Below are 26,313 nucleotides of genomic sequence, written 5' to 3'. Positions count from 1 at the left end.
TGAGGGGGTAAAGGGAATTAGGGGGTGAGGGGGTTAGGGGAGGGCGAGAGGAGGAAGGTAGACAGGGTAAGGCAGAGGTTAGTGGAAGGTAGATGGGGAGGGGTGGAGATGCTGCAATGTAGAGGACTGTATCAGTACGTGGACGGTAGGAGGGGCTGTGGTAGTGAGCATGCAGAGGGAGGTGATGGTCATGTTGATGCGAAGGATGCTCTGATATTTTCGGTGGTGCAGTGTCTTGATTTGTGGTATAGAATCAGAAGGCAGAAGAGATCTACCGAGAAAGGTGTGAATATTAATGTAATAAGGGCGTGAGTTCTGTATCATGGAGGGGAGAGAAGGAAAAGGCTCTCGGAGACAGCTCGATTGCCTGGTACTTGCTTGGGATGCAAGGCCTGTCGTATGGGCAGAAGATTACGACTCTAACGTGTGGCGGCTAGTGGTATCGCGGTGTATGTAGAGAAGGAGCGTCTTAGGAACACTTTAGACGGTATAGCACTGACATTGGAATTCTGGGTTATCACTTCTCGATAAAGTGGCTATCACGGACATGTCAAGACAACAATAACTTCTACTAAATCCAATCCAGCACGATTTGCACTCGGCACTTGAATATGCAGGCGATCAACGTGAAACGTTGATTCATTAACCTGATCTTGACACTTTAAGAGTCTTCTCCGCTTCGAGCGGAAATCAGAAAGCAGATGCAGACTCATGATAGTGAGCCTACACAGTCATTGCGAGGGGGCTTCCCCGAAGCGCCAGAGACTTCAAATGAGCCTCCTCGCAATGACTGTGCAGGCCCACTACCATGAGTCTGCATCAAGATAATCAAGCATCCTCAATCAGGAGTCCGACTTGAACACGAAACTCTCATTCCAACCCTTTTACGCCCTCGCCTTTCTCAGCCTCGATAACGTCGCCTTGCCCGCCCTACTATCATTGCCCCGACCCAACTCCTTCGATATCCACTCGCCCACCTCTGCCAGCCCCTCGAGATCAACTCCAGTCTTCGCACCCAAACTGTGGAAGCAATGCACCAAATCTTCTGTTGCAACATTCCCCGTCGCACCAGGACTGAATGGACAGCCACCTAGCCCACCCACCGCCGCATCAAACGTGCGAATACCGTGTTCGAGAGCAACGACGGAGTTGACGAGCGCCTGACCATATGTATCGTGGAAATGGAGTGCTAGGTCATCCTTGTTCACACCAGCGGCGTTCAACGTCTTGAGTAGCTCGAGGGTTTTCGGTGCGGTGCCCATGCCCGTGGTGTCTGCAACTGATATCTCGTCTGCGCCCATCTCCAGTAAGCTCACTGCTAGCTCTGCGACCTTGTGTGGGTCAACATCCGGGCCTTCGTAGGGACAGCCGAGGGCGACAGAAATGTAGGCCCGTACTTTGAGGTCCATTTCCTTTGCCTTTGACATGATGGGCTCGAAACGCTGGAGAGACTCGGCGATGGAGCAATTTGTGTTCTTTTGTGTGAAGGATTCGGTCGCGGCAGTGAAGATGGAGAGTTCGTGGATGGGGGCTTGGGCGTCGCGGCTCGCGTTCATGGCTTCTGCGCCGGAGGAGGCGGAGGGCATGGCGTTGGGGTCTGAGGAGGAGGTGTTTAGGGCTGGTCCGTTGTCGGTGCCGGGAGATGGTGGAGGTGTTGGGTATGCGTCCTGGCCTAGCTGCGACTTGGACTGCCACATGGAGAGGAAGTTGTCGAAGCCCTTGACGTTCGGAAGGAGCCATTGGTACGTGATCGGATGCGGCGATTGGGGCGTTCGAGAGAGGACGTGTTCGAGGATCTCAGCCGAATTGGCCATCTGGCTTGGTGGTCAGCGCATGTCCTCAGCTTCAACAGCCGTGGCTCACCTGTGGCACCCATTTGGGCGAGACGAAAGAGCCAGCCTCGATGGTAGTCAGACCCGTCTTGGCCAGCCTCTCAATCAGCTCTATCTTGGTCGCCAGCGGTATTGTCTGCTTCTCGTTCTGCAACCCATCGCGTGGCCCAACTTCCACAATGCGAACGTGGTCTGCGCGGCTAGAGGCGGCTGAAGCAAATGTTCGTCGCGGGCACGGGTAACGCGCAGCGAGACGCGCTGAACGGAGGCAGAAGAACTTGGACGTCATGGCGATAGTCTGCTTGGATGTAGTAGGCGACTCGGCGTTGCATTCAGAGGTAGGACATGACGTGCATAGCTGTCAGACGGTTTGTGGGGTTGATGTTTGCGGGGATCAGGTTATGCATGGACCAGAGCCGAGCTTGGAGCTCCAGCCTTGCCCAGGAAGAAGCTTCGACACTTCACACGCGAGCATCGTGAACGTGGAGCATTGCATCTCATGCATCGTGAAGCGAGTTGTAGTACTTGGCATCTCAGATCGCATCCGACTCCCAGCAAGATGGAGTTACTGTACGACATCTGCTTTCACTGAAATCTTGGCACGCTCTAACTGCATCCGCTGCACCACGAAGCTTCCAGATATCGGTCTCTGACATCAACGTCTCTCAAAGACCGCGACTCTCGAGCAGGCGGGATACTCGGGAAGTTCTCCCTTCGCTCCCCACTTCCGATTGTGCACTTGAATTGCGCCATCGACGGCCACAGGTTCGTCTCCACGAGAGCTCCATGGCGTCGTGGGAAGTCGAAATTACCTGTGCAAGCTAGGGCGCTTCCAGCTAGTGAGCCGAAACTCTGTCAAGCGCTCTCCACCACAGCCAATAGTCAATTCACGTGCTAGATATGTATCTAGCGGATCTGCACGCAGTATTGTGTCGAACCGCAACCATCAGACCGCTCTTCTGCGTCGCTGGAAAGCGCAGTGTCCGCGTGTGCAAGAGCCGGATGCGTTCAGACGATATCGACGCTAATACCCAAGACCCAGCGGGTCCTATCGACGGTGCTGGTTGCTAGCGCAGGGTTCAAGTGGAGACCATAAATAGAGGTCCGAGGAGCCCTAGTCGCTGTTCCAACCGCAGCCGCCGGTTGTTCAAGATCCAGCGCTTGCGGGCGCCTTCGTTTCTGTCGTTCCCTACCAAGTGCCGGCGAAATGACGATCTTCAAGATGTAAACACGGAAGCATTTCTCCATACAGACTGCCTCGGCCTGGCCAGAGTCTTTGAAACGTCTGCTGTCGGGCCGGGCATCGTAGATTTGAGGGTCCCGGAAGCGAGCCCTGGAGATCTTGTACAACTCTACCTGGCGCCGGAAGAATTGGCTAGGGCGGAGATGAGGATTTTAAAGAGTAGCCATGGCCCGCTCGCTTCGAGACATGTCCCACAGCATGGCGTAGCTGCTCTACTCGTACGTGTCGGACAAACTCCGACCCTCAGGCATTGAACGTTTGATGCATCATAGTGGGATGATTGTCGGACATTGCCCGGAGCTTGAGAGTGAATGTGAGAAGCCGCAACTGTCCTATCATTTTGTCTAGCCTGGCAGAAGCTAAGCCTCTTGCCGGCATCCGTGAGGCTCTCCGTTCTGTTCGGTGCGATAGCAAGGCCTGGAATCAGGAGACCCTACGCGGGTCTTCTGCGGACAAGGAGGGCAGACTGACACGACGAATTCGTGAGAGACGTACCAAGTGGGCAAACGAGGCCTGGCTCGTATCCCCATACTACCCCGCGTGTGCACATTTGCGCAGGCGCATGGACGGTGAACTGCTTCCCCAGGTACGGACGGCTAGCGACCTGTCTGAGAATGAAACCTTGTCTAGCAACACAAAAGCCATCTGCTGACGGGAAGTTGAAGCTGCTTGTTACCTGAGACAAATCGTTGAGTGGTGGAGCGCAGCCAGCATACCAAAGTAGCGCATGGCTCCGATGCATGTCTGACTTGGCGCTCACGTGCACAATGGTATGATGAGGCTAGCGTGTGTGAATCGGTGAAGACGCCATTCGACGACGGATGGCACGCACACGAATAAGGTGGGTGACGGCTGGACTAGCTGGAGTTCGGCACCTGTGCGGCGGCCGCAGCCACGGCATCATGGACTGCCTAGTCCGGACGGGTGAGGCTGTTGGGAGATGCGATGAGGGAGGGCGGAGGGCGGAGGGCGGCCTCATGAGCTCATGAGGTGTTTGGGGAGTGCGACGGACTGGGTGCAGTCGCAGTCGCCGTGGGGGTGGTAGTCGGATGGCCATGGTCATATCGCGCGCTCATCAGGCCCGCATGGCTGTTATCACAGCGGGTCCCACAAGAACGGTTCTGCCAAGAGGCATGCGGAGCAGGCGACAGCAGCAACGACAGCTGCGCAGTGCTGGCAGTCGTCCGGTACTGCCAGGCACCCCGGCCATTGCGTGCAGCTCTGCATCATCCACGCCTGGGCCCGCCGTGTCCTCAGTCCTCGATGTCATCGCAATATCCGCGCCGTCAGACGTGCCCTTCGCGTGCAGAGGTGCGCAAATTGCATCACGCCCTCCCAATCCTTACTGTATTATGCCTTGCGGCAGATCAGTGTCGGCTGCGGGGTTGGCCTGTCGTCGTCGTCCTGTCAATGAGCGACCGTTTCTTTAACCTTACGTACTCGTCCAGGGCTGGCCTTGGCAGAGGCTTCACAGCGGGCGGCTTGTCGCTGCCTGCTCCCACTGGCAAACCTCAGCGCGGCCATGCCAGGCTGTCCTGGCGCCCTTCTACACAGCTTCGATGCGTCTTCGCGACGGCACCTTGATCGCCTCGGTCGGCTCCGTGACCATTTGCGTGCGGTCATTCGCCCGGGCGCTCACGTTGCCCATGCTGGCCCTGACGCTATCAGCAGCAGCCAGCGCTGGCCGCCTGCAGCTGTGCAGCACCTCGCGAGCCGAAGACGCCCTGGACGCCTTCACCCCGGAGCCTTCGACACAAGCTCTCTCAGTGGCTGTGGCCTCGTAGCTGCTCCGAACTTAGCGGCCGGTAGCAGATCGTGTGCGCTGCAGCCTCTCATTCGTGGAGTCTTGGTGGCGTCCAGCCCTCTCCGTCCTGCAGCAGGCCTCTGTCGCCATCCACCCTGCTCTGCTGCCGGGGTGCCACCATTTTTCCACGATGTAACCCGACGCTACCTCGCCCTGCCCTGCAATTCGCCGTCACCGTGTGGGGTGTGGTAGGGGTTGCCACAGCCAAAGCCTCGCTGCCGCTGCGAGAACATGCGGGCACCTGGCCTACTCGCTGCGGGCCACATCCTTCATGCACATCTCTCAAGATGACCACCTCTTCTCTTAATATCCTAGCGTCGAGTATGCCGCGGCATTTTGCATCCTTCATCTTGGCAGAACCAGAGCCCTGCAAGCTAGGGCCCTGACCTTATCTGACGGGGACCAAGCTTCCTTTACCCAGACCCGTCGAGCCAAAATAATACTTACCCACCGTGACGCCGACCTTCTATGCTCCATTGAGTATCACCCCTCGTCTTCTTGTCTATTCTGTTCATACACCTACTATACACGATCCACATCCTGCAGATGCAACGTTGTAGAGTACTGCAATAGCACGAACTCTTTTATTACACCCATCATGGCCGTCTCTCCCAACACCACTCAGCCTGCTGAGGTCCAGAAACCCGACAACACCGCCACCAACACCAACACCGCCGCTGCTGCCCCCAGGAAACGAAGAAGAAGAGCTCCTGCCACTGGAGCCACGGACGACTGCTTTGCTTGCAAGAAACGTCAAGTCAAGTGTGATCGACGCCGCCCGTACTGTGGGCCGTGCGTCGACATTGGGAAAGAGTGCTCCGGATACCGTACCACTCTAACTTGGGGCGTGGGAGTAGCCAGCCGTGGAAAGCTTCGAGGCATGTCTTTGCCTATTGCAAAGTCGCCTCCTTCAACTGCCACACAGGAGCCAAAAGCCCAGCGGATGAACTCGATAGCTTCCACCAGCACTACCTCCACCTCCAGTGACCACCAACATCAGCACAACTTCAACAACCGTGCCAGCATCGACTTTGGTGCACATTCACCAAGGAGTCCTACAAGTCCCATGTTCTCTGCACCCCAGGAATACCAGTACTTCAGTCCGACCAGCCCAATACCCATACCCACTCCGTCTACTCCTATGGGCTATCCCATGCAACATCATGGGGAACACTTCGAATTCCTACATCCCCAAGCCACCAAGTTCAGACATCACCAGCCTCACAGGGGCCCTCTCCAAAGACTGCAAACCACTCTCCATGTGCCTTTCGAGGATAACGGCATGTCGGCATCTTCGGCATCTCTGGGCACATACAGCGATAGCGACTTCCCTTCACCGAGCGAGTTCCCAAACACACCCGTCGATGAGTTTCCGTTTGCAGACCCGTCGATACCACGCTACCAGCCATTTGACCAGGCGCCAATGGGCTCATTGGACCACTACTTCATCCATGAGGCGCCTCGCTCATTACCTACTGGTGACGACATGAGCTCCAGCGTCAGCTCAGATCAGAGTATACACGACTATCCCGAAGTGAGCGCAGCTTCGCAACCTATGGGCCCTGTTGTGTTTCAGGATGTTTTTGTTGAGGGGGAGATGAGCTCGAGTTTCAACGGATTCCAGCCCGGTTTCTCCTTTCTCCCGTCGGAGGGTATGTCTTCCTATGGCTCTGGCCCCCTGTCTCAAGACGTACTGTCGCTCACCACTTCTATTCCTCAGAGCCTTACCATCGCTTCGCCCCTTTCCCCGCGGATGCTATCCCTTCTGGACTACTACGACAAATTTATATGCCCGGTGCTGGTGGCTTTTGATAGCCATACGAACCCTTACCGGATGCACATCATACATCTGGCCATGCGCAACGAGGAGCTGCAGAATGCCATCGGTGCTCTCGCTACCAACAACATGCGCATGCGCGGAGGTATTGAGGGACGACGGTTGAGTGTACTGCATGACACACGCCTCATACCAGATCATGCCTACTCGCAAATGACAACACGAGAGCTACGCGAGATGCATGGCGAGGCAACCGACGAAGAGAAGCACTACAAGGCCAACTCTATTGCCCTCCTCAACAAGAAGCTTGTCGACTACGATGGTTCGCAGGACGACTCCGTACTCGCCACGCTTCTGATTCTTTGTCTCTTCCATGTCTGCGATTCCGGCTTTACCAAGTTCAAGACCCAGCTTGCTGGCGTGCAGAAACTGCTAAGTCTTCGCGACAGGACAATTCGGTCCGAGTTTGTTGGGTGGATCGAGACTTTCTTCACTTGGTTCGACGTTATGACTGCTGCAGTCAATGACCGAGAAATCGAAGTGCGCGGCGATTCGCTCGACATGATGAACCTGAGCGCCAATTTGGGTGCAATGGAACACCACTCTGGCTGCGAAGGCAGGCTGTTTAAACTCATTGCACGACTTGGACGACTGAACCTGCTTAGTCAGAACCGACCGGTACGCGACAACGATGACACGCCTACATCCTCTCCCCGACCCAAGAAAGTCAAAGACTTCTATTCTTTCAGCTTCGATAATATGGATGGCAATGGCTGGGGAACGCCAATTGCCGAGCACGTCGACCCCTTCACATCTGCACGCGATGATCCCCGCTCTGAGTTCTGGAGCGAGTGGAACGATCTGCGCATTCGGCTCCAAGAATGGGAGTTCCCGTCACCTGGCGACATGCACTCCACATCTTGTGAGGCAACGTCTTCCATGCTTGCCATGTCGCCAGAACAGGCTGCGCTTCTCCACATCAGCGAGAGTTTCCGCTATGCAGCGCTTCTCTACACCGAACGCCTAGCACAACCGACTCTCCCCGCCTCGACTCTGAATTTCCAGAATCTTGTTTCACAGGGTCTTTACCATATATCCCAGATCGGCATCACCAGCTGTGTCAACAAATTCCTACTCTGGCCATTGTTCATTATCGGCACTGAGTGCGTTGATCCGGAACACCGCGCTGTGGTACGACAACGGTGTGTAGAGATCCAACGCGAGAGCGGTTTCTTCAACAACCTGAGCGGTCTAGAAGTGCTTGAACGCGTATGGCGCGAAGATGACGAATGGTCAGACGGCGATGTGCATGTACCGAGGCAGAACGGACCTTTCAGCAACATGCAGCATCCGTTCCGATGGAGGAGAGCCATGGATCGCGTGGACGGGGAGTACATTGTGCTTTGATTACGACGCTTTTGCTGGACACAAGCTACACACAAACACACACATACATACGAGGTTGAGCACATACACACATGCGGAGCTCATTACCAACGAGGAAAAACGTGCATGAACAGGTTTTACGACATTTCATGGGATTCTGGCATGATTGGGTCGGTTGGGAAAAGCGACCCTGGGAAACAAGGTTTCGGTCGCGGCATCATTTTTCTGTATATTTTTGTAGCGACCAGTTTATGCGGCATACCCTGCAACGATATGAAGTTTTGTGAACAACAGCACGCAGTAAATGAAATGAAAAGCCTTCTTCTGCTCAACCCCCACGTCCACTCGCTCCTTCCCTCCATACCTAACAATAGACACGTGATCCTTTCTACCACCTGGGCAGCCTGGAAGGCTTTCATCCGATTTTCCTATCTTTACAAGATTGCGCAACCTCAGCCAGATCGGGCTCTGCACAGACATCGTACTCTCGGTCTTGCACATGCATCCCAACGCTTATACCATGCAAGGCTGCACGAGCCGGAGTTCTACCACTACAATGGATTACAAGTGCGGTTACACGAAAAAAACGAAAAGAAAAAAAGACGTCCTCAGGCCATCATTCGGACGAGGCTCACCGGTTCGGCGCCGGTCAGCAAATCGTACAACTTGCTGACTTTGGACATGTCGGTCCTTTCAACCCTGCGTAGATTGCCGGGCGCCGTCCACATGCACAACAAGCATCTGACAGGAGACGGGCGTGAGACGGGCGACGGAAAGCAAAATCAAACCACATGTCACCCCCCCAAAAAAACGATCAACATCGTCATGGCAGAAAGTTTGGTAGGGTGTACTACGCCGGCCAGTCAAACAACGCGAACATGATTACTCAAAAAGAGATGCGCATCTCACATGCCTGCACCAGCTGATGCCTTGACCTGCAGGCTGTAACGGTGGTAACAACTGACACTGACACCATAATTACAAGACAGCGCTACCTTGCGCAACAGGACATTTGCGCAGGGTCAGGGTTCACAGTCGGGTTCAAGGTTTCACGGCGATGGCGAACGGCCGTGGCGCGCAAGAGGCGGTTATGGCGGATTAGAGTGCTGACGAACCGGAACGGCAGACAGCGTTGGCAGCAGTGGCAGTGCGGCGGCACGGGGCAAAAGGAATCGAGGTTTCGGAGATGCCGGGTTAACGGCAACGAAATATTGCGACTGGCCTCTTTGGATGGGAGAAGAAAGAATCATGGCTTTTAGAGAGGCGGAATGCACATGTAGCAATGGCGATGCCGATGCGTGAGTAGTTTGGGTGGTGATGGTACGTACCCGCGTGTGGATGGTAGGCTCGCTCGCTCCGGCTCAGCTTGCCCTGTCTACTGTGCTGCGCTGGACATCCGAACGGCGATCTGCAGTGATTTTCTGCCAGGTACAGCGTGGGATTATGGCTCAGCTCATGTACGTTCAAACACCATATTATTTCCTTTGTTCAAACCACATCATACCAGCAAACAAGTCCATCCATGCGCCTTCAAGTCACACACGTCATCCCCGTGCATCGCAACACAGAAACGACGTCGGCGCATTGCTTCTCGCATTGCGGGGACCAGAGTATAGTCCAATTTCAGAAAGCCGCAGTTGCTATCCGAGAGGGGGAAGTACAACGACACGAAGGCGGAGAGAAGCCCGTTGTTGGACGCCTCGAAACTGTATACTTTCGGACATGTAATTCATGCGCAGCCCGTAACGGGGCATTTCGATACTACGAATTCAACCGCTTTCCCATTACCCCACGCTTCTCACTAACTGCCCCTCTCTCCGTACTAACGTTACCCCTCGATATTTTCCCCAGCGCTCTTTGGTGTCGCATTACCTGCGCTACCCCCTCCAATCTCCGTGCGTGCATCTCCATCTTTTCGCTCCTCGGACAGGTACTTGAACTATTATAGTACGATGGTGAAGAGGCAGCAAGTAAGCTGAGCCGAACAAGCCAAGACGAACAAAAGGGTAGTGTAGCATGAAAGCCAGCCCCATCATCATCAGCGCTAGGAAATACTCGCGGATTTCGAAGTAACAAGTTTCCCGACGCTATGGAATCCAATTGCGCAGCAGAACGTGACTCGAGATCTTCACTCCGCCGACGCATTTCGGGGATAGTCGGTCTCTATTAACGTGGTCTATCAGTTCCCTTCCCTGGGATATAGGTAACCTTAACAAATCTCGTTCGGAATTACCGACAGCCTGTCGCTATTGTCGCAATAGCCATGCCTATTGTTAGCAACCCAAGTATCGCAACAACCAGCGCACGGGTTTAAGAAAGTACCAAGACGAGATGACGCGCAAGCACGACGCCAGACGCGTTGCGGCGGTTTGGTGTGGTGACTATGTCGGATACGCAGGAACCGCTCGTCTCGTCACACCTCCACGAAAAGAACGCCTCTCGGGCGCTTGCACTTGCACTACAACTTGCAAGTTCCCCCCCTTACTCAAGCCGGGCGTAATGCCTAATGCGGCCATCGGCTATTATCTACAAAGACGGTTGCGCTGGGCGCGCGGCTTAGAGCTTGAGTTTGTCTGACAGACGCTCGACGGATTATGTCTTGCATGTGATAAATCTGGGGAAACAATCTTTGTACGTAACAACCACAACTAGTTTTTGCGGAGTAGCATAGCCGGTAGTTTGTGGAGAGAATGCGCTTTATCTGCTGCTTGTCTCCACTGGATACGGTGCTGGAGGCTCCGTGATGGGGTGCGGATGGCCTTGCGTTGGGCTGTGTGCGAAAGGGTAGTGGGCGTGAGGCGCACGATGGTGGTGATCGCGGGGCGGGCCACTGCACTCGATCACCAAAGGGCCGAAACGGCTGGTGAGATGTGTAGTGGATGTGTGTGCTTCGGGTGCGCATTGCTGAGTGTAGCCATGGAGAGCCGGAGCAGAGTGATTGGTCTGAGACGTTTGGAATGGTGACGTTGTGGCTGAAGGAAAAAGCAGCTATCGTGAAGGCGCGATAGAGGCTCTTGACGTGGTTTCTTAAGCCGCGACTTCCGTTTCGCTGCCGACTTGAGCAACACGTACGCATTCTGTATTCTGGTTACATCGGTGCTGCAGTAGTTTCTTGGTAATAACGTTCATCTTGAAATACATGTGTAAAGAAGAGTCCCAAAAGCTACAAGAACAAAACATGTGCTGTTGCGCGTCGTGAGAGCCGGAGCTTCCGACTGTCACGCCCATCTCGCCTTCATCATGGTTTTTATCGGGTCTGACGCCCGCTCAACCCCACGAACACGCACGTCACTAGGAGAATGAAGCCTCACAGACCCTAATGGCGATAGCTGCGTACCGGCTCCTGGGCAAAATGACCATCGTGAACCTCTACCGTCGTCCAACGGCCATAACGTCATGGTAGATACGCCAACGAGCACAGACCTGTCTCAAGGTGTAATGCCGTCTTTCCAGAGCACGCAAACCGCGATTGTCAGTACATCGCAACGATTCCTGCTCTTAATTGTCTTCAAATTTCTTATGATGATCGTCTTGGTATTCTTCATCATCGTCCTGTACAACCACATTCTGTCAGCCTCCTACATCATAGCACCTGTCATCGAGATTCACGACTGCCGGACCGCATAGCCTATGCACTCTCCACTGCAACCGTGCATCAGGATGCCGAAAGGATCCTCTGAACTCCTCTGTGCGTATCTTGCACGGACACCGAGGCGCTTGATGATTTTTTCTCTCTGAGCTCAGGCCCCTCGCGTAGATATTCACAAGCTCGGCCTTTCTCCATTTTCTCCATGTCCAGCACAAGCACAGTCTTCGTGTTCTTATCGCATGTGGATCCTGTAGGTCTGAGCGCAACGACACCGCGTCATATACGACATGTTTTCAAGTTCGTTGGTGATAAGGTGATAAGTTGAAGATGGCAATGCGAATTTAGAAGCCGCGGATACACAGTGTGTAGTGCCGAAGATCATGTCTCGACGCGAGTTTGCTCAGACGGCTCGGTTATTCTACAACGGCTATGATCTACTGACACGAACTGTTCAGACGTTCTTCCTCGGGAAACAATCGTCTTTGCTTGCGGCGCCTTAACCGCCAAAAACATCATTCGCTCACTGCAATTCAACAAACAAGCACGCCACACCGCCTGCTGCTGACCAAACATCCAGAAACAGATTCTCCACATGGTCCTCCAAATTCCAGCCACGGCGGTACGGCCTCAAGACGGGCCACCGGCGCAATGCTATTCCGCACGGCAGCCGAGCAAAACATCCAACTCCCCTGCCCACGCTCAGCCACGACTTGGGATAGGCTACCGGCCCCTCGTAACTATCACTCGACCCATGATATATCACATCGTCAATGCAAAAATAAAACCACTAGCGCACCGAATGTTCGATTCAAGAGTCCATGGACATGGTACGGGCATGGACCTCAATCTGTGCAAGGCTGTGCAGATAGACCTGCAGATATGTAGCCGCGGGAAGTTAACCGATTGCGGATAGCAAGCAGGTGACTGGGGGTTGATTGGCAGCAGGGCAAGAGAGAGACAATAGACACGGCCTAGATTCGAGTCATGGCTGTTCATCGTTGATCGACGGACACTAGAAGGGGGGGTCTTTCTAGATCCCAGCATCTGGTGTTGACAAACCAAGCGACGCTCTAGGGGAAATCAGTTTGTAAATCGACCGACCCAGTTGCGAAGGACCATTGGTGGGATTTCAACAGACCAGAGATCGTACGTTTGAACTTTATCGTAGTGGAGCGAAGGAGGGAAATGGATACACGTCGGATCAAAGAACCCATACATCTCAACGGCTTCTCGAAATATCCACAGATAACGGTCTTGGTAGACCCTTTCTCTCTCAACTACAACGCATGAATGCCCCATCCCACACTTCCAAGGTTTCCAATACGCGACTCGTACCTGAAACCAAGACACACCACGATCAACCCCCCCACCACCATACCCCTCAAAGTAACTATCCAGACTATCCTCTAGAGTTCGCACTAACAGCTTTCCCTCCTACCCTTTTCTAGTCCATGTCCTCCGACGTGGTCCTGCATCTATCTGCAGCTCCCCTCTCCTCGCCAGCCAGCTAGCCTAGAACCAGTGATCACCTCTTCACAACACATCCATGCATGACACCATGCATGTGAAGCTATCGATTAAGCTATCGACGCATCTCATGCACTGTGCTGTGATTGTGCCTGCTTCCCCTACCACACCCTCTCTCTCTCTGCCTGGTCTGTCTCTCTCCCGCAAAACAACAAGTGCTGACATGTTTGCTCGCTTCGGACGAGACCTTTAACCCCCATCCGGCCGTGGGATATGCAATGGAAGGTGCTAAGAAGATATGCGGAATGCCTCGGCAACCGTCGGTTAGTGCGGCACAGCAACGGGCCGTGCTTCGATAGCCGCTTCGAGAACTTCTGAGCCGCTGCTACACAACATGTTTACTATCTTCCCCATTGGATTGGGGTTTGTGTGGTGTGGTGAGAGGGGTATCACGACGTGGAGGTGGCTGGCTGGGCTGTGCACCTATCTGCTTCCCTTTCCTTTTTCCCCCTCTGCCACCTCTAGCGAATGTCAAGGTCCACATAGTGCACGTTTATGCGTTCGTGTCTTCCCCCCAGCGAACGCATGTTCGTATGTATGTACCATGCGTTCCGGCCACTCCAGCTAGGTTGGGAAGGTGAATAGATAGGTAAGCGCGAGAAACACGACATGTACCATTGGCTCCTACGTCAATAATGTGGGGAAGGGCGCATTGAAGACTGAATTAGAGCAAAGTAGGCCAGAGCAACGACAAGTGTTTCGGAGAACGAAAGAGGGGGACAAGGCCGGGAAGGAAGGGGGCGGGACAACGGCCTGAAGCGGGAAGGGAAGGATCTAGCAGGCTTCGGAGGTTTGTTTCCTCTAGCACAAGCACACTTTGACACGCCTCGTACAACCGAGATGATGTGAATTATGCTTTGGATGTCGCTATTTCGTGTTTGAAGGACCGAGTTTCGCGTATTCATACATTGGATTGACATTACTAGCTGCCTTGGGGTTACCGATGAGACTAGTGATACACTTGTCTACATGCTCATTTCATCCGCTTCTTCCTTGTAGCTTACTTGTGCCGTAGAAGATTACTTATTATTCTGCGCGTTTGTTATATAAATTATATATAATTACTAATTATTATTTTTTTAGTTTTAAAATTAGTAGTATAGTATTATAATATTACTTTTTAGATAAGTAGGTAGTAGCTAGTACTATAAAATAGTAGAAAGATTTAGTTAATAACTAAAGTTTAGTAGTAACTTAAATAGTTATAATAACTATAAGTAAAGTCTTCTTAAAACGCTTATAAGTAGTATAAAATTTTATCTTACTACTTTTATCTTAACTCTATTATACTTTCTAACTTATATACTATTATAAATATTAAGTCTATAATATATATCTTATATATAACTTAACTTACTTAGTTTTAGACTATTTAAAATAGTCTAAAAACTAAAGTAGTAAGCTAAGAAAACTTTATATATTTTACTACTAATCTTAGTAGTTAAGATTATTATATTATTATTTTTAAAGTAGTTAAGCACTATATTAGTAAGTATACTAGTAAGTAAAGTATATATATATATATATATAACGCTAATATCTATAAGTATAAGTTACTTAGAGACTTAGAGAATTTATAAAGAAGTTAACTATTTTAAGAATATAATATAAAAAGTAATAGCGCTTATATAAGCTAAAAAAGCCTATATTAATACTATAAAGTAGAACTATATACTTATAATAAAGTAGTATATTAAGTTATAAGCTAGAGTTTAGTTACTATTAGTTTAGATAGTTAGATAGATAAAGTATTAGCTAAATTTAATATTACTAGTAATTAGACTAGTAGCTAAATAACCTATATTAAATAAGACGTTTTATTTAGACATTTAGTTTACTTTTTGCGTTTTTTGCTCCCTCGGAAGACTACTTGTGCCGTGGCCCTGCCAGACTTCTTCCGTGTTGCGGCAGGGCGTGCATTTCGCTTCTGCACAGCAGGAGCCTCGTCCTCGGTCCCTTCGCTAAGCGGGGGTGAGCTAAGTTGATCATCCTCTTCGTCTGACGCCGAAGGTGTTGGCACGGACTTTGCTGCTGCCTTCTTCTTAGTCGATGAAGCTGCTGCTCGCTTAGCTGGTGCGGCCTTCTTGGCTGGTGTCTTGAAGGGCGTCTTGACATCCTCGAGTGGAGCGGCTTCACTTGCTATGGAGGCCGCGTCAGCGGCGGTCTTGCGCTTCTTCTTCGCTGGCGTAGCGGCGCCGTCTTCTTTCTTCTTGATGATCCGTTTTGGGGGTCTGAGCCAGTCCTCCATTCCTGGTGGCCAGTACACTCTTCCCTCTGGTCCTCCCATGCCTACCTCCTCGTCAGGTACAATGGGTGGGGGTACGTCCTCTGGCTCTTCCTCTTCAATCTTCGCATCCAGCTCATCGAGCTCGTCGGTCTTCTTCTTCTTGCTCTTCTTGACAGCCTTCTTGGGCTTGGGCTTCCAGGGCTTGTTCTCATCCTGGCGCGTATGTGGCAGAATGTCGTTGAAGGTTTCGAAGCCTGGGAGCTTGAAAGTTCGCATGAGCTCAAATACAGCCTGCTCCTTGTCCTTGGCTTCGATCATCAAGTCCATGGTGTCTGGGCAGGGAGGGAATGTCATGACGCGGGGTGAATGCTTTCTCCGCTTCGTGCGAGTAATCGCAGGAGGTGTTTGCTCAGAGTAGTGCATCTTAGGCGTGATCCCTTTCTTCTCCCATGTTGCAAGAATACGGGGATAGTAATCCATGACATCCTTGGTACCTTCACGGATCTGAGTCTCGTCAAAGAGGATGTTGTGATGGTGGTAGTCGAGCACGAATGGGATGTTAAGCTCTTCACATAGAGGCAGCAACTCATGCATGTTCCATACAACGTCGTCGTTCTCAAGCACCAAACGGTTCTTGACTCCTTGAGGAAGCCTTGCGTAGTTCTCCTTGAACCTCTCAATGGCGGCTGGCTTGTCGCCATATGCTCCACCGAGATGTAGAATCATGACAGCATCCCGATCTTGCTGCTCTGGGAGCTTCAGAAGAGAGAGCATCTCAGCATGATACTCCAGATCACGCATAGCGTTGTCGATGACCTGCTTTCGCGGGGAGCCCAACTGTGTGAACTGGCCCGGATGAGTAGTCACTCGATGACCCAGCTCACCGATCACTTTGCCTGCTTCACGCAACGTCTCGGCAGCGAAAGGCTCAAGCTTGTAGCCATACTCGTCATGGCTTGCAAACGGGAATATCTCGCTACTCAAGCGCATGAACTTGATGCCGTACCTGTCGTTCCAGCGCACCATCTTGATGATATCCCGCGCATTAGCGAGGCCAATCTCTTCAACGTATTTCATGCCCCGCGCGACATCCGCTGGTTGTTCCTTATCGGGGCGATTCTTAGTGGCATGTTCGGGCTGGGAGGGGTCCTTCAGGGGATGGCGATGTTCGATGATGCTCGCGATGCGGCAGGTTCTGGAGCTGAAGACGGGAGGGGTAGCACTGCGGAGGTACGTATTGAGACAGGCCTGTATGCACATTCGTTAGTTTAGATTAAAAGGTACCTGCAGGACACATACATAGCCAAGTCGTCCTTTCCACGGAAGAGGAAGGTATTCAGAGTTGACCGGTGGGGGTCTCGACAGGGCTTCCTGGACCTCTGCCTCGTCCTCGTCCTCAGCCTCGAGGTTATCGACATCGTCGGGATCTGCCGCTACCCCAGTGCTGGCTGCAGGTGCAGTGACATTTCCAGCTACGCCATTCACGGCACCGTTGTTGGTGTCTTCCTCTTCCACTTTGATTTGCTGGGCGCCGGCCTTCTTTCGCTTGTTCTTTGCAGCATTCGCTGCAGGGGCGGCGCCATTCGCCACGGGCGCATCGCCGTTTGTGGCAGGTGCTGAGGGCGCCTTCTTCTTCGCAGGCGCACCTGATGCAGTATTCGCCTCATTCGCAGTACCGTTGCTGACGGCAGATTCCAGCACAGCATCATGCGCGGCGCTTTCGTGTCCGTCAGGCGATGCGCGTAATGCAGTGACTCCATCGAGGATGTCAGGGTTGAGATTAGGGTCGGTCTTTTCAGCCTTTCCCCCACGCGTCGTTTGGCGACGAGGAGGCTTCGCGACGTTTGACGGCAAAGGCACGTCTGTTCGGCGCATCTGTGATCGGTCCATCGGGGGCGCCTCTTCGGTCGTAGGCACCGCAGCTGCTACAGCAGATCTCTTCCGCTTAGGGGGCATGGTAGGAAGATAGGAGATCACGCGCGATCTCTGTAAAGTTGCCGTCGCTCGGAGTGGTGGATGGAATGCGACACGAGAGCAAATGCTGTGAAGGGAACGTAGCATGTGTCCGGACTCAGGTGATGCCGCTGCAGAGGAACAGCAAGTTTATTGAGAGGAGGCTGAAACCCGCGAACCGTGCTTCTATTGCCATGTTGGGTGGCTAACGCGTCGAGCTCGCGACTACGTCATTACATTGAGGTTTGATAGTATGACGCTGGTGTTGTCTGAGATCGGCTCAGACCCGATCGGCTACGATTAGCGAACCCGCCCGATCTCATGCCAGATCCCATCTTTCGCATTCTGCAATCCCATCACGAGCACAATTGCATACGTCTAGTCTCATCAAAGACGCTATCGCTACATGTCTCGCTCTTCAACGCGCCATCGCAATTGTGATGCTTGGCCACGCCCGTAGCAGGACGGCATGCTGTGCACAATGTGTATGCACAATCGTTATTTGTGCAAAGATCCACTGAAACACACGGTCCACTAATGGCCTGAATATATCGCGATCTAAGGGGTTCAATCGTCATCAGCGCATTTACATCAATCTTTCACGATGGTGTCTGAAAGCACTAGCTCGGTCTCTGTCAGGATTTGCACAAAAAGCGCCAGAAACAGAACACTTTATGATTATATCGCAAAACTACCTAGGTATCTAAAAGATCATAGCAGCACAGCCGTCTCCAGAAACATTCCACCATGGCCTTCATCACTTTTTTGTCCTGAATCCTCCTGCATTTATAAAACGACATGACAATACCACATGTCAATTTAATGTTGAAGTGACTACACGTGTAGTTCTCCAAACCATGGCATCGCAAAACAACCAGACCATCTCCAACGACCTTTTTCTTCTCTCTAAAGCATAATGCTAAGTTCACATCTTTATTGTAACACTAAACACTACTTGCTCGTGATACTTCTACTGCCCCCTACTTCTTACCTCACCTTACCTCACCTCGTCGCCCGTGGAGCTCAATAGATACGATCACGCACCCTACGCTATAAACCACGCGATTACTACCTTTCCGAACTACAGTGTGTATCGCGTCTTTGGTCTCTTCCTATGTATGTATTCAGATATGTGTATAGGCAAGTGTGAGCATCACCAAGAACGTGTCCAAATCTTGCGACGTTTTCTACCAGCGGCAAAAATCTCGTAAAACTAGACATGCTGTCTCTAAGTAAAGATGTAAGTTTTTCGCCAACGTGGCTGTCAAGAACTTTAAGCTTGCTGATGTACCCAAGGGGATCGAATATCAGCCCTCGTGTGTAGCTTTCTTCAGGGCTCATACCTAGATATGCTCGAGATATCTCTTTTGATCCTCACAACTCACTCTCCGACTTGGCCCTCATTTCATGCAGTCCGTTCATACCGCGCTACAATTTTCTCGTCAAGCAAGTGTACCAGAGACGACACCGTGCGGTTGCCAAAGCTGCTCTGCTATCGACAACGATTTCCACAGAACCCAATAGAGACAGAAGCAGGAGTGGAGTGCCCTGGATTTCAAACGAACGAGTACAAGTGCACGGTGTTTGTGCTCCGCAGGCGCTCCTTCCTCTTTCACTGCGCTGCTGATGACGCAAGCCTAGATGTGCGCGCTCGGGCTCATTCTTCCAAGGTTACCTTTACCTAATCACCTCGCTCACCGAGCTACCCAACTTCTCCAACAGACTGCGCGCAATACATTCGGATACACGACTGCGTAGAGGCTACATTATCCCACACCTCACAGTATATGTAGGTGTCGCGCCTTCCTTTTTCTCCAAGTACCAACTGAACAGTAGCAGCAATCATGGCGGCCAACCTTCCTAGCCTTCCGGTAGAGCTCATCCTCCAGATCCTATGCTGCGAGAAGAGTGGACGCCCTCGCCGACTTCTTTGCGAGGCGCTTCGCCTCACCTGCCAAGATCTCAACAACAAAGTTGTACGATACTACGGCCACAAGCACTACAAGCGAATCAAAGTGGCTCTCAGCGAAACTGGTCTCAGCAGCTTACCGCGCATCTCACAAGGCCCGCTGGCCTCCCATATTCGCTCTGTGACGTTCGACTGTAGCAACCCCTATCATTACAAGGACGCCAATATACCGTGGGACTATGTTTTAACGTTGGACGAAAACATTACAAAATGCTTCAAGTCTGGTCGATATATAGCTATTGTCGGGCCTGCCTTGTCTAGGCTACCAAATCTTAATGAGCTTCTTGTTAGGACCACCTACTACAGTCTCTACATCGATGACATTCCCGGATTTTGTTCAGATATCAGGGAACCTCAAAATTTGATCAAGAATCTACCATGGTGATCGGGGGTGGATTCAAGATGGGAGTGGTTTGTGAGGTGCGATTGCCCTCAGATCTAAGGAGGGGTTTAACATCAAGCACGGGTTCACATTCATTGATACCATATTGCATTCATCTTCTTGTTCTTCACATTTTTCTGCACGCGCACACTATCAAATCTCGATAGTTGGACCGTTTCCAAGACAACGTATACCTCAGAGGTAGCTAGGATCTGCGTCGCAGATTGTTGCACACCCACCATGCTAAGTCTCATATCTGGACTTGATTTTGTTACAAGCTAGTGAAGCTCAGTACCACAAAACGAGTATGCGACATAAAGCCACTCCTCCTTCTCGATATATACGGCTTATGTAGCTAACAAGTACCTTATATTACATATGATATTGGTCGCAGAAGGCATGTGTGGCTCGTTGTTAAGGTGTCATGGCCGCACCATGGGATGAAGTGGATGGTAACCATGGTATGGTTTTGCCAGCACAGCCACACGAAAATAATGTGAAACAGAGCCGAGTATATATTCTGTTGATCACACCTACGGGTACGAGTAACCTGAGCCGTAAACTCTTTTCACAAACCTCTTAGCCTCTTCCAAAAACGTCGCGGCCCATCATACCAGCGTTTGCGCAGTACCAGCAGCCACGATGGCATCTCTCCAAGACATCCATATCGAAACCCTCACTCTGGAGCACAAGGCGCCACGTCTCATCCTCGACGGCCTCCTAGACCGCATGTCACCAATCTGCACTCTCACAGACCCATTACCCAAAGACCGTGTCTGCGGGTCTCTTGAAATTTTCCCCACAGAAATCCTCCTCCAAATCATCGAAGATCTTACCATCAGAGACACGATGCGTTTCCGACGCTGCTGCCGCTTCGCCATGCACCTCGTCGACACCGAGTCGCCGCTACGGTACGCGTTGAAATGGGCGCCGAACACCGTGAAAGGAATGATAGCGATACGAGATACGGCGCATATCACACCGAGGATGTTATTTCTCACGCTCCGACATCGACGCTGCTCGTTCAAAAGGCGTGGGAAGAAGTGTTGCGGGAGGTCAGCAGAAATAATCTACCTACCCACATGCACACGCCTCTGTCTTCGCTGTCTAGATATAGGCCACAGGCGGCCCGCGAGTAAAGAGTCGGTAGTCCGCTACGTTGGCGACATAGGACATGAGAATCTGAACACGGTGCCCCATTTCCGGGTTTTACCTGTCACGTTGACGAATGGGGTAAATAGATTCTGGGTCAAGGCAGAGGAGAAAATGTACGATTGGGAATACGTCGATGAGGTGTGTCCCCATCAGCCAGAACTTCGCGCTGATCGATACGACACATATTGGATCAATCGTCGCATCTTCCTTGGCGAAATGAAGGCACAGCAACGGTTTAGCTACCTAGGTCACCTTACAGATGTGGATGTCGTACCGAAGATGACAGTCATGGGTATGTGCTCTGTCTGGGCTCCGGCGATTGACCCAGTGCCATTAGCAGTGGAGAAGGAGTTCTACTGCTTGTGTTGCTTAGGCACGGCGATAAGGCGAGAAGTCTTTACTAGAGAGGAGTTCTTAGTTCATCTTAGGGATGTGTGCCGTGTCAGGCCGAAAGGTATTTGGTATCGGAACGATCTTCCTAAGCTGGTTCTTGCAAGCGATTGATCGCAAGTCTGATTGTCTCTCACATATACACTGTCTCTTTATGGAGGGCCGCGAATCTTGTATGAGACCAGCGAAAGACGAGGAAGTCATGTTGAAGATACACGGCGCTGCTCAGGCGAGCAAGGGACGGGTATGATTTCGAGGTGTAAGAAAAAATGTATCTAGGTCGTCCCCTTTGTCAAACTGATATTGTCGTTTGAGACCGGCGACGTGTAGTTAGCAGAGGAACTTTGTATGAAGCAGGGACATGTTCTGGCCCATGCGTGCTTGAACGCATGTGAAATATTAAGCCTGGTATCAATAACGGGGACGTCCATATTTCTAAGCACTAATTTTATTGTATAGCATTGCGACTCTTGCAACCACTCCATCTACTCCAGCTCTCTCTGATGACTTCGAGTGACAGCGCTCGATCGTCATCACAGCCACGGCACCGCCGACGATCATCGGTAGCAGCCACGACGTCACGCACTGCCACCAATGCCTGATCGCCGGCTAAGGTAATCTCGTGGGGAAGGTAGCGTGCGGCTGCGGAGGGTCCTCCGCATCATAGCAGATAGGGGAAAAGCAACTGCCGCAACTAAAACGATCACGATCAGGCTGAGTTCAGGTTTTGCTAGTTTGGTTACACAGCACCGCGAGCATTAGACACTTAACGGCGCTGCGTACCACTACCGGATCAGACGGATCCGAGATCAACGAACCACGACGGCTTATGCGAACGCGACAGAAAAAGAAAAGAAGAGCGTGCGTGATGCGGGAACGCTGGGCGTGTGGGCGAGGGAACGATGGAACACATTTGTGTTTCTTTCATGTGATGGTTGAAACATTGGAATATCGAAACTTGAAATGGACATGACTTCGATGAGGGTCTGGAACGCGTGCAGGGAGTTACCCGCCCATGTGCATTGTGCCTGTCAGACTGTGGCTTGCCTCGCATCCAGTCGCAGCCACGTCGACGAATTCATCCAAAGGAACCCTGGAAAACCACCAACACCTCATCTGCCAAGTTTGCGCTTGAGATCATCTTGCTTGTGGGCAGCATCATGGCAAGCTCCGAATTTGAGTTTCTTTCGTCGGCGAAACCGTCGGTCGGGGCGCAGTCCAGGACGCTGTTTGGTCGATTCAGGGCACAAGTTTGATGAGATGCGTCGGTGAAAAAAATGACGTGTGGTCGATGGCAGAGTAAAAGCAGGGTTCAAAAAGCGGGCTAGTGGGTAGCGTGGCTGACGCACGGGGCGGGATCGACAGCGAACTTTGACGGAACAAGGCAGGCACGACGACGCCAATGCTGCATCATGGAAAGCGAGTTGCAAGGCTGCGTCATCGCCCAGGGCAGCATCGAAACGGACAGAGACACATAAACCCTTTTCGCTCCCCCTGTGGCTGGCGAGTATTCACAGTCTAACATCACAACAACATACACCTTGAGCATCGCCCTTCTCGTCACCTCTCCGATCCTAGCACCTCTCTCATCTACCTCGAAACTTAATTGCGACAATGGGTTTCGGCGGCGCTGCTTTGAAGTTGGGCTCTACAGCGCTATATGCGCTTGAGTTCTGCTGTGCTGCGATCATCCTCGGTATCTACAGTTACTTCCTGTCTGTAGAGGCGGACCGCGATGTCAACATTCCCGTCTGGCAGCAAGCCGTTACCGGTCTCGCTGGTGCGACTGTGCTATACACCATCTTCGCAGTCCTATTGACCTGCTTCCTTGGCGGAAAGGTAAGACAACCCCTTGGCGATATTGATATCAACACATACTAATGCCATATCCAGAAAATCTTTGCTTTCCTCGGCATACTCCTCGACATCCTCTGCTGCGGTGCCATGATCGCCGTCGCCGTCCTGACCCGCGATGGCGCATCCAGCTGCTCCGGCCGCGTTGAGACACCCCTCGGCGACGGACCCGCCAACTCCAAGGAAGGCTTCGGTTCCAACGGCCGCGGCGACCAGATCACCTACTCTGCCTCGCTCGGCACGATCTGTAAGCTCAACACGGCCTGCTTCGCCGTCGCCATCATCGGCGCCTTCCTCTTCCTGCTCAGCGCCCTCGTCCAGGTCTTCCTCATGAAGCACCACAAGAAGGAGAAGGCGTTCGGTCCCGGCCCCAGCAACGGCTACACCAAGGGCTCCGGCATGAAGTTCTGGCAGCGCCGCAAGGCTAACCGCACTACTGGACACCGCGACCCTGAAGTCGGTACCGTCCCTGCTACTACCGCTGGTGGCCTCGCTGTCCCTGCTGGCACCCACGACTACCGCCCCAGCCACGACACCGCTTACACCGGTTCCACCGTCGCTGCTCCCCACACTGGTTTCGCGACCGACAAGCCTGTGACCGGTGGATACCACACTGCTCCTCACGTTGCCCCTACGGCTAACTACGCCAACAACGGTAACACCGCTACCTACGGCTCAGCCACCAACTACTAAGCCAATACACCCTAGCCTCATGCGAAGATGAGATTGGCGATGCTCTAAATTGAGTAAGGTCTATGCTTATAAGCATGACTGTTTTTCCTTACACCTGTACTCTATTACGACGTTTACGCATTATACCACACACGGAGAGGAGGGAGTTGAATACTCGAATGAGATGAGATCAGAAGAGATTGTATGATGAAGTGGATACGATACGAAACCTAATACCTAATGTCAATACCGAACAAATATATATGATCTAAAACATTGTTGTACCTTGTTGATGCTGCCGGTATCGTGTCTTTGTCACTTGTCGTTGTTGGCAACGATTCAGTTGGGCACGATTAGCGATAAAGTACATGGCGAACTATTCGAACGAACATGAATGCACAATACTGTCCGTGTCTCCGGCATTCACACATGTGAAAAACCTCGTCACGTCCCCGCAAACCAGCGGTGAATTTGGACAACACGCATGATCGACATGTAGCCGCCGAGAGTATTGGATAGACCACTAGTTCGGTCTCTCACGAACCTTATGCATTGCGCGCCGCCCAGGGAATGCTTGCCGACAGTTCCCCACCAACCGACCCCACTCGACACGATGAGCATTGACGAGTTGTAATAACTCAATCAAATGTACCGCGTCATGTTCGCAGACGAGATTCCCAAGCGGATAGCAAAAAGATTAGCTAAGTAGCAAAAAGATGGTTCAAATGGTAAAAACACACAACTTCTTTTTTGCTATCCACACGCAAAAAAACTGCAAAAACATACAACAGCTAGGATTCGCTTCTGGTCACCCACGAAGCTACTAGCTAGCCGGTAACAAGCTTGAGTACCGCTGAGCGAACGGGAAGCGCTATTGACTTGTTCCTATGGTCGTATGTGGAAGATGAGCTCGTTGTGGGAGTAAATATTGACGGTGAATGACGACCCCGGGAGCGAACGACTGCGTCCAATGCTTCCCGGCAGCTGAGCTTATATAAAGGTTATCGCACAGCGTTATTAGTAACAAAACTTCTAATAGTGCTTAGTTTGCAACATTGTTTAACGTGTATATAGAAGCTGTTGCCTTTTATTAGTTGCATAGGGCATGCTTGTCGACTATCTTCCGCTAGTTAACCCTACTTAACAAGATGAGCAACAGTAATATAAAAGAACAGGTAACATGCCACACTCTGCATTTTGTTTACCCAAGCCCCCAAAGTCTTCTTAGGTCTGCTGCTCTACCAGAGGTTGTCCAGCCAATCTCCTGCTCTATCTTGGATAGGTGTCTCAACAGCGCGAGCTTCTCTGCCGCATACTTCACATCGTTTGCAATGTCGCTCTCATTCAGTCGCGGTGAGACACCTTGCTGCATAGGCGAGCTATCGCCGAATACCTGCCCAGCAATGTAAAGAGGCTGTAAGTGATTGCTCCAGTTGGCATGCGATGAATTCGCTAAGCTGATCCCACAGAGCTCTTTGGCATGCCAGATTGGATCATACCTCTCTGTCTCAGCGTGGGTTTCGTCCTGATATACATTTCCTGTCCGTAGCAACAGAATGGACCCGGCATGGTAGAAAGTGTTGCCGCAAACCGACGAGTTGCTGGTGTGTAGAATAGTCGGAAATGGGTTCCCTTGATGTGCCTCTGTTCTGATGAGAGAAAGAACTTGCCTCGGACGATGAATTCGCCAATCTTGTTGTTCACGCCACAATGCGTTAATAGCAGACGGGCTGTCAGATAAGTGTCCTTGTTGTTTCCGGCTCGTTGCAATGAGATTTATTATCTTCGCGAAGATAAGTATAGCAAGATTGCAGTAAGCGTCAATTGATGCAGCGGCCGCAATTGACTGCACATTGCTGTCATCGACCCAATCATCGGTTGGTATCAGGGTCTCTTCTTCGAGCACAAAGGCTGCCCATACATCTGAGAACGGTTCAGCAAGAGGACGTGATGCAATGTAACCATAATGTACCTATACGTGCGAAAGCCCAGAAACAAGCCTTTATGAGTCCTGGACTAGAGCCGTTCCAACCTTTAGACTTCAAGTTCCAGACACAGCCCTGTATAAGAAGTCAACATTAGCAATCCACCAATCTTACCAATCAAACGAACCTTAAGATGGCGTCTCCACTCGCCAACATCAGAAGCCATCATTTCGTAGACGCTTAGTAGGATACAAGTGGCTAATGTAGCTTCACCACACTGAGATGGTTCATAGTGAAGCAGTGACTGCACAGCATGCTGATAAAGGCTTAACGTACTCTGACGCTGACTGTGATGTAGGGCGTCAAGCTGTCGGGATGCCAGAGCCATGGCTGCGGCTGCGAACGGTTTGTTCTCCATCAATTTATGAACATATGATCCTGTAAAGTGCCTGCCTGAGTCTGTGGCCTCGCACCACGTCCCCGTTTCTTGCAGATACACACGAACGAGCCGAGCTTGTTCCGCCTTCGACACAGGAAGCTCAGCCTCAATCTCTGATGGCGCAATACAGCTGACGGCTCGATCATTTAGAAATGAGGAAGCTGACGTGCTCACTGACGAAGCATGCCC

The 26,313-nt window shown here is 51.8% G+C and overlaps 5 protein-coding genes across 5 annotated transcripts; 3 read left to right on the top strand and 2 right to left on the bottom strand.

The window, feature by feature from the left end:
• Positions 1-884: 884 nt before the first annotated feature.
• J4E85_011186 (uncharacterized protein) lies at positions 885-2,121 on the bottom strand (the record flags this gene model as incomplete). The annotated part of the gene is made up of 2 exons (XM_051475389.1): positions 885-1,814; positions 1,864-2,121. The coding sequence occupies 2 exons, from the start codon at positions 2,119-2,121 to the stop codon at positions 885-887; spliced, it is 1,188 nt and encodes a 395-aa protein (XP_051320836.1).
• Positions 2,122-5,477: 3,356 nt separating this feature from the next.
• J4E85_011185 (uncharacterized protein) lies at positions 5,478-8,063 on the top strand (the record flags this gene model as incomplete). The annotated part of the gene is made up of 1 exon (XM_051475388.1): positions 5,478-8,063. One exon carries the CDS (start codon positions 5,478-5,480, stop codon positions 8,061-8,063), a length of 2,586 nt encoding a protein of 861 aa, XP_051320835.1.
• A 6,929-nt stretch (positions 8,064-14,992) lies between these two features.
• On the bottom strand, positions 14,993-17,341 carry MUS18 (UV-damage endonuclease; the record flags this gene model as incomplete). Its single annotated transcript, XM_051475387.1, has 2 exons — positions 14,993-16,633; positions 16,685-17,341. 2 exons carry the CDS (start codon positions 17,339-17,341, stop codon positions 14,993-14,995), a joined length of 2,298 nt encoding a protein of 765 aa, XP_051320834.1.
• Positions 17,342-20,331: 2,990 nt separating this feature from the next.
• Positions 20,332-21,348, top strand: J4E85_011183 (uncharacterized protein; the record flags this gene model as incomplete). The annotated part of the gene is made up of 2 exons (XM_051475386.1): positions 20,332-20,600; positions 20,814-21,348. 2 exons carry the CDS (start codon positions 20,332-20,334, stop codon positions 21,346-21,348), a joined length of 804 nt encoding a protein of 267 aa, XP_051320833.1.
• A 1,500-nt stretch (positions 21,349-22,848) lies between these two features.
• Positions 22,849-23,781, top strand: J4E85_011182 (uncharacterized protein; the record flags this gene model as incomplete). The annotated part of the gene is made up of 2 exons (XM_051475385.1): positions 22,849-23,073; positions 23,128-23,781. The coding sequence occupies 2 exons, from the start codon at positions 22,849-22,851 to the stop codon at positions 23,779-23,781; spliced, it is 879 nt and encodes a 292-aa protein (XP_051320832.1).
• Between the last annotated feature and the right edge of the window lie 2,532 nt (positions 23,782-26,313).

The sequence above is a fragment of the Alternaria conjuncta genome (genome assembly GCF_024043145.1).
Source record: "Alternaria conjuncta strain BMP 0040 chromosome Unknown scaffold_31, whole genome shotgun sequence".
In the NCBI taxonomy this organism is placed as follows: domain Eukaryota; kingdom Fungi; phylum Ascomycota; class Dothideomycetes; order Pleosporales; family Pleosporaceae; genus Alternaria; species Alternaria conjuncta.
This window is presented reverse-complemented; position numbering and strand designations above follow the sequence as displayed.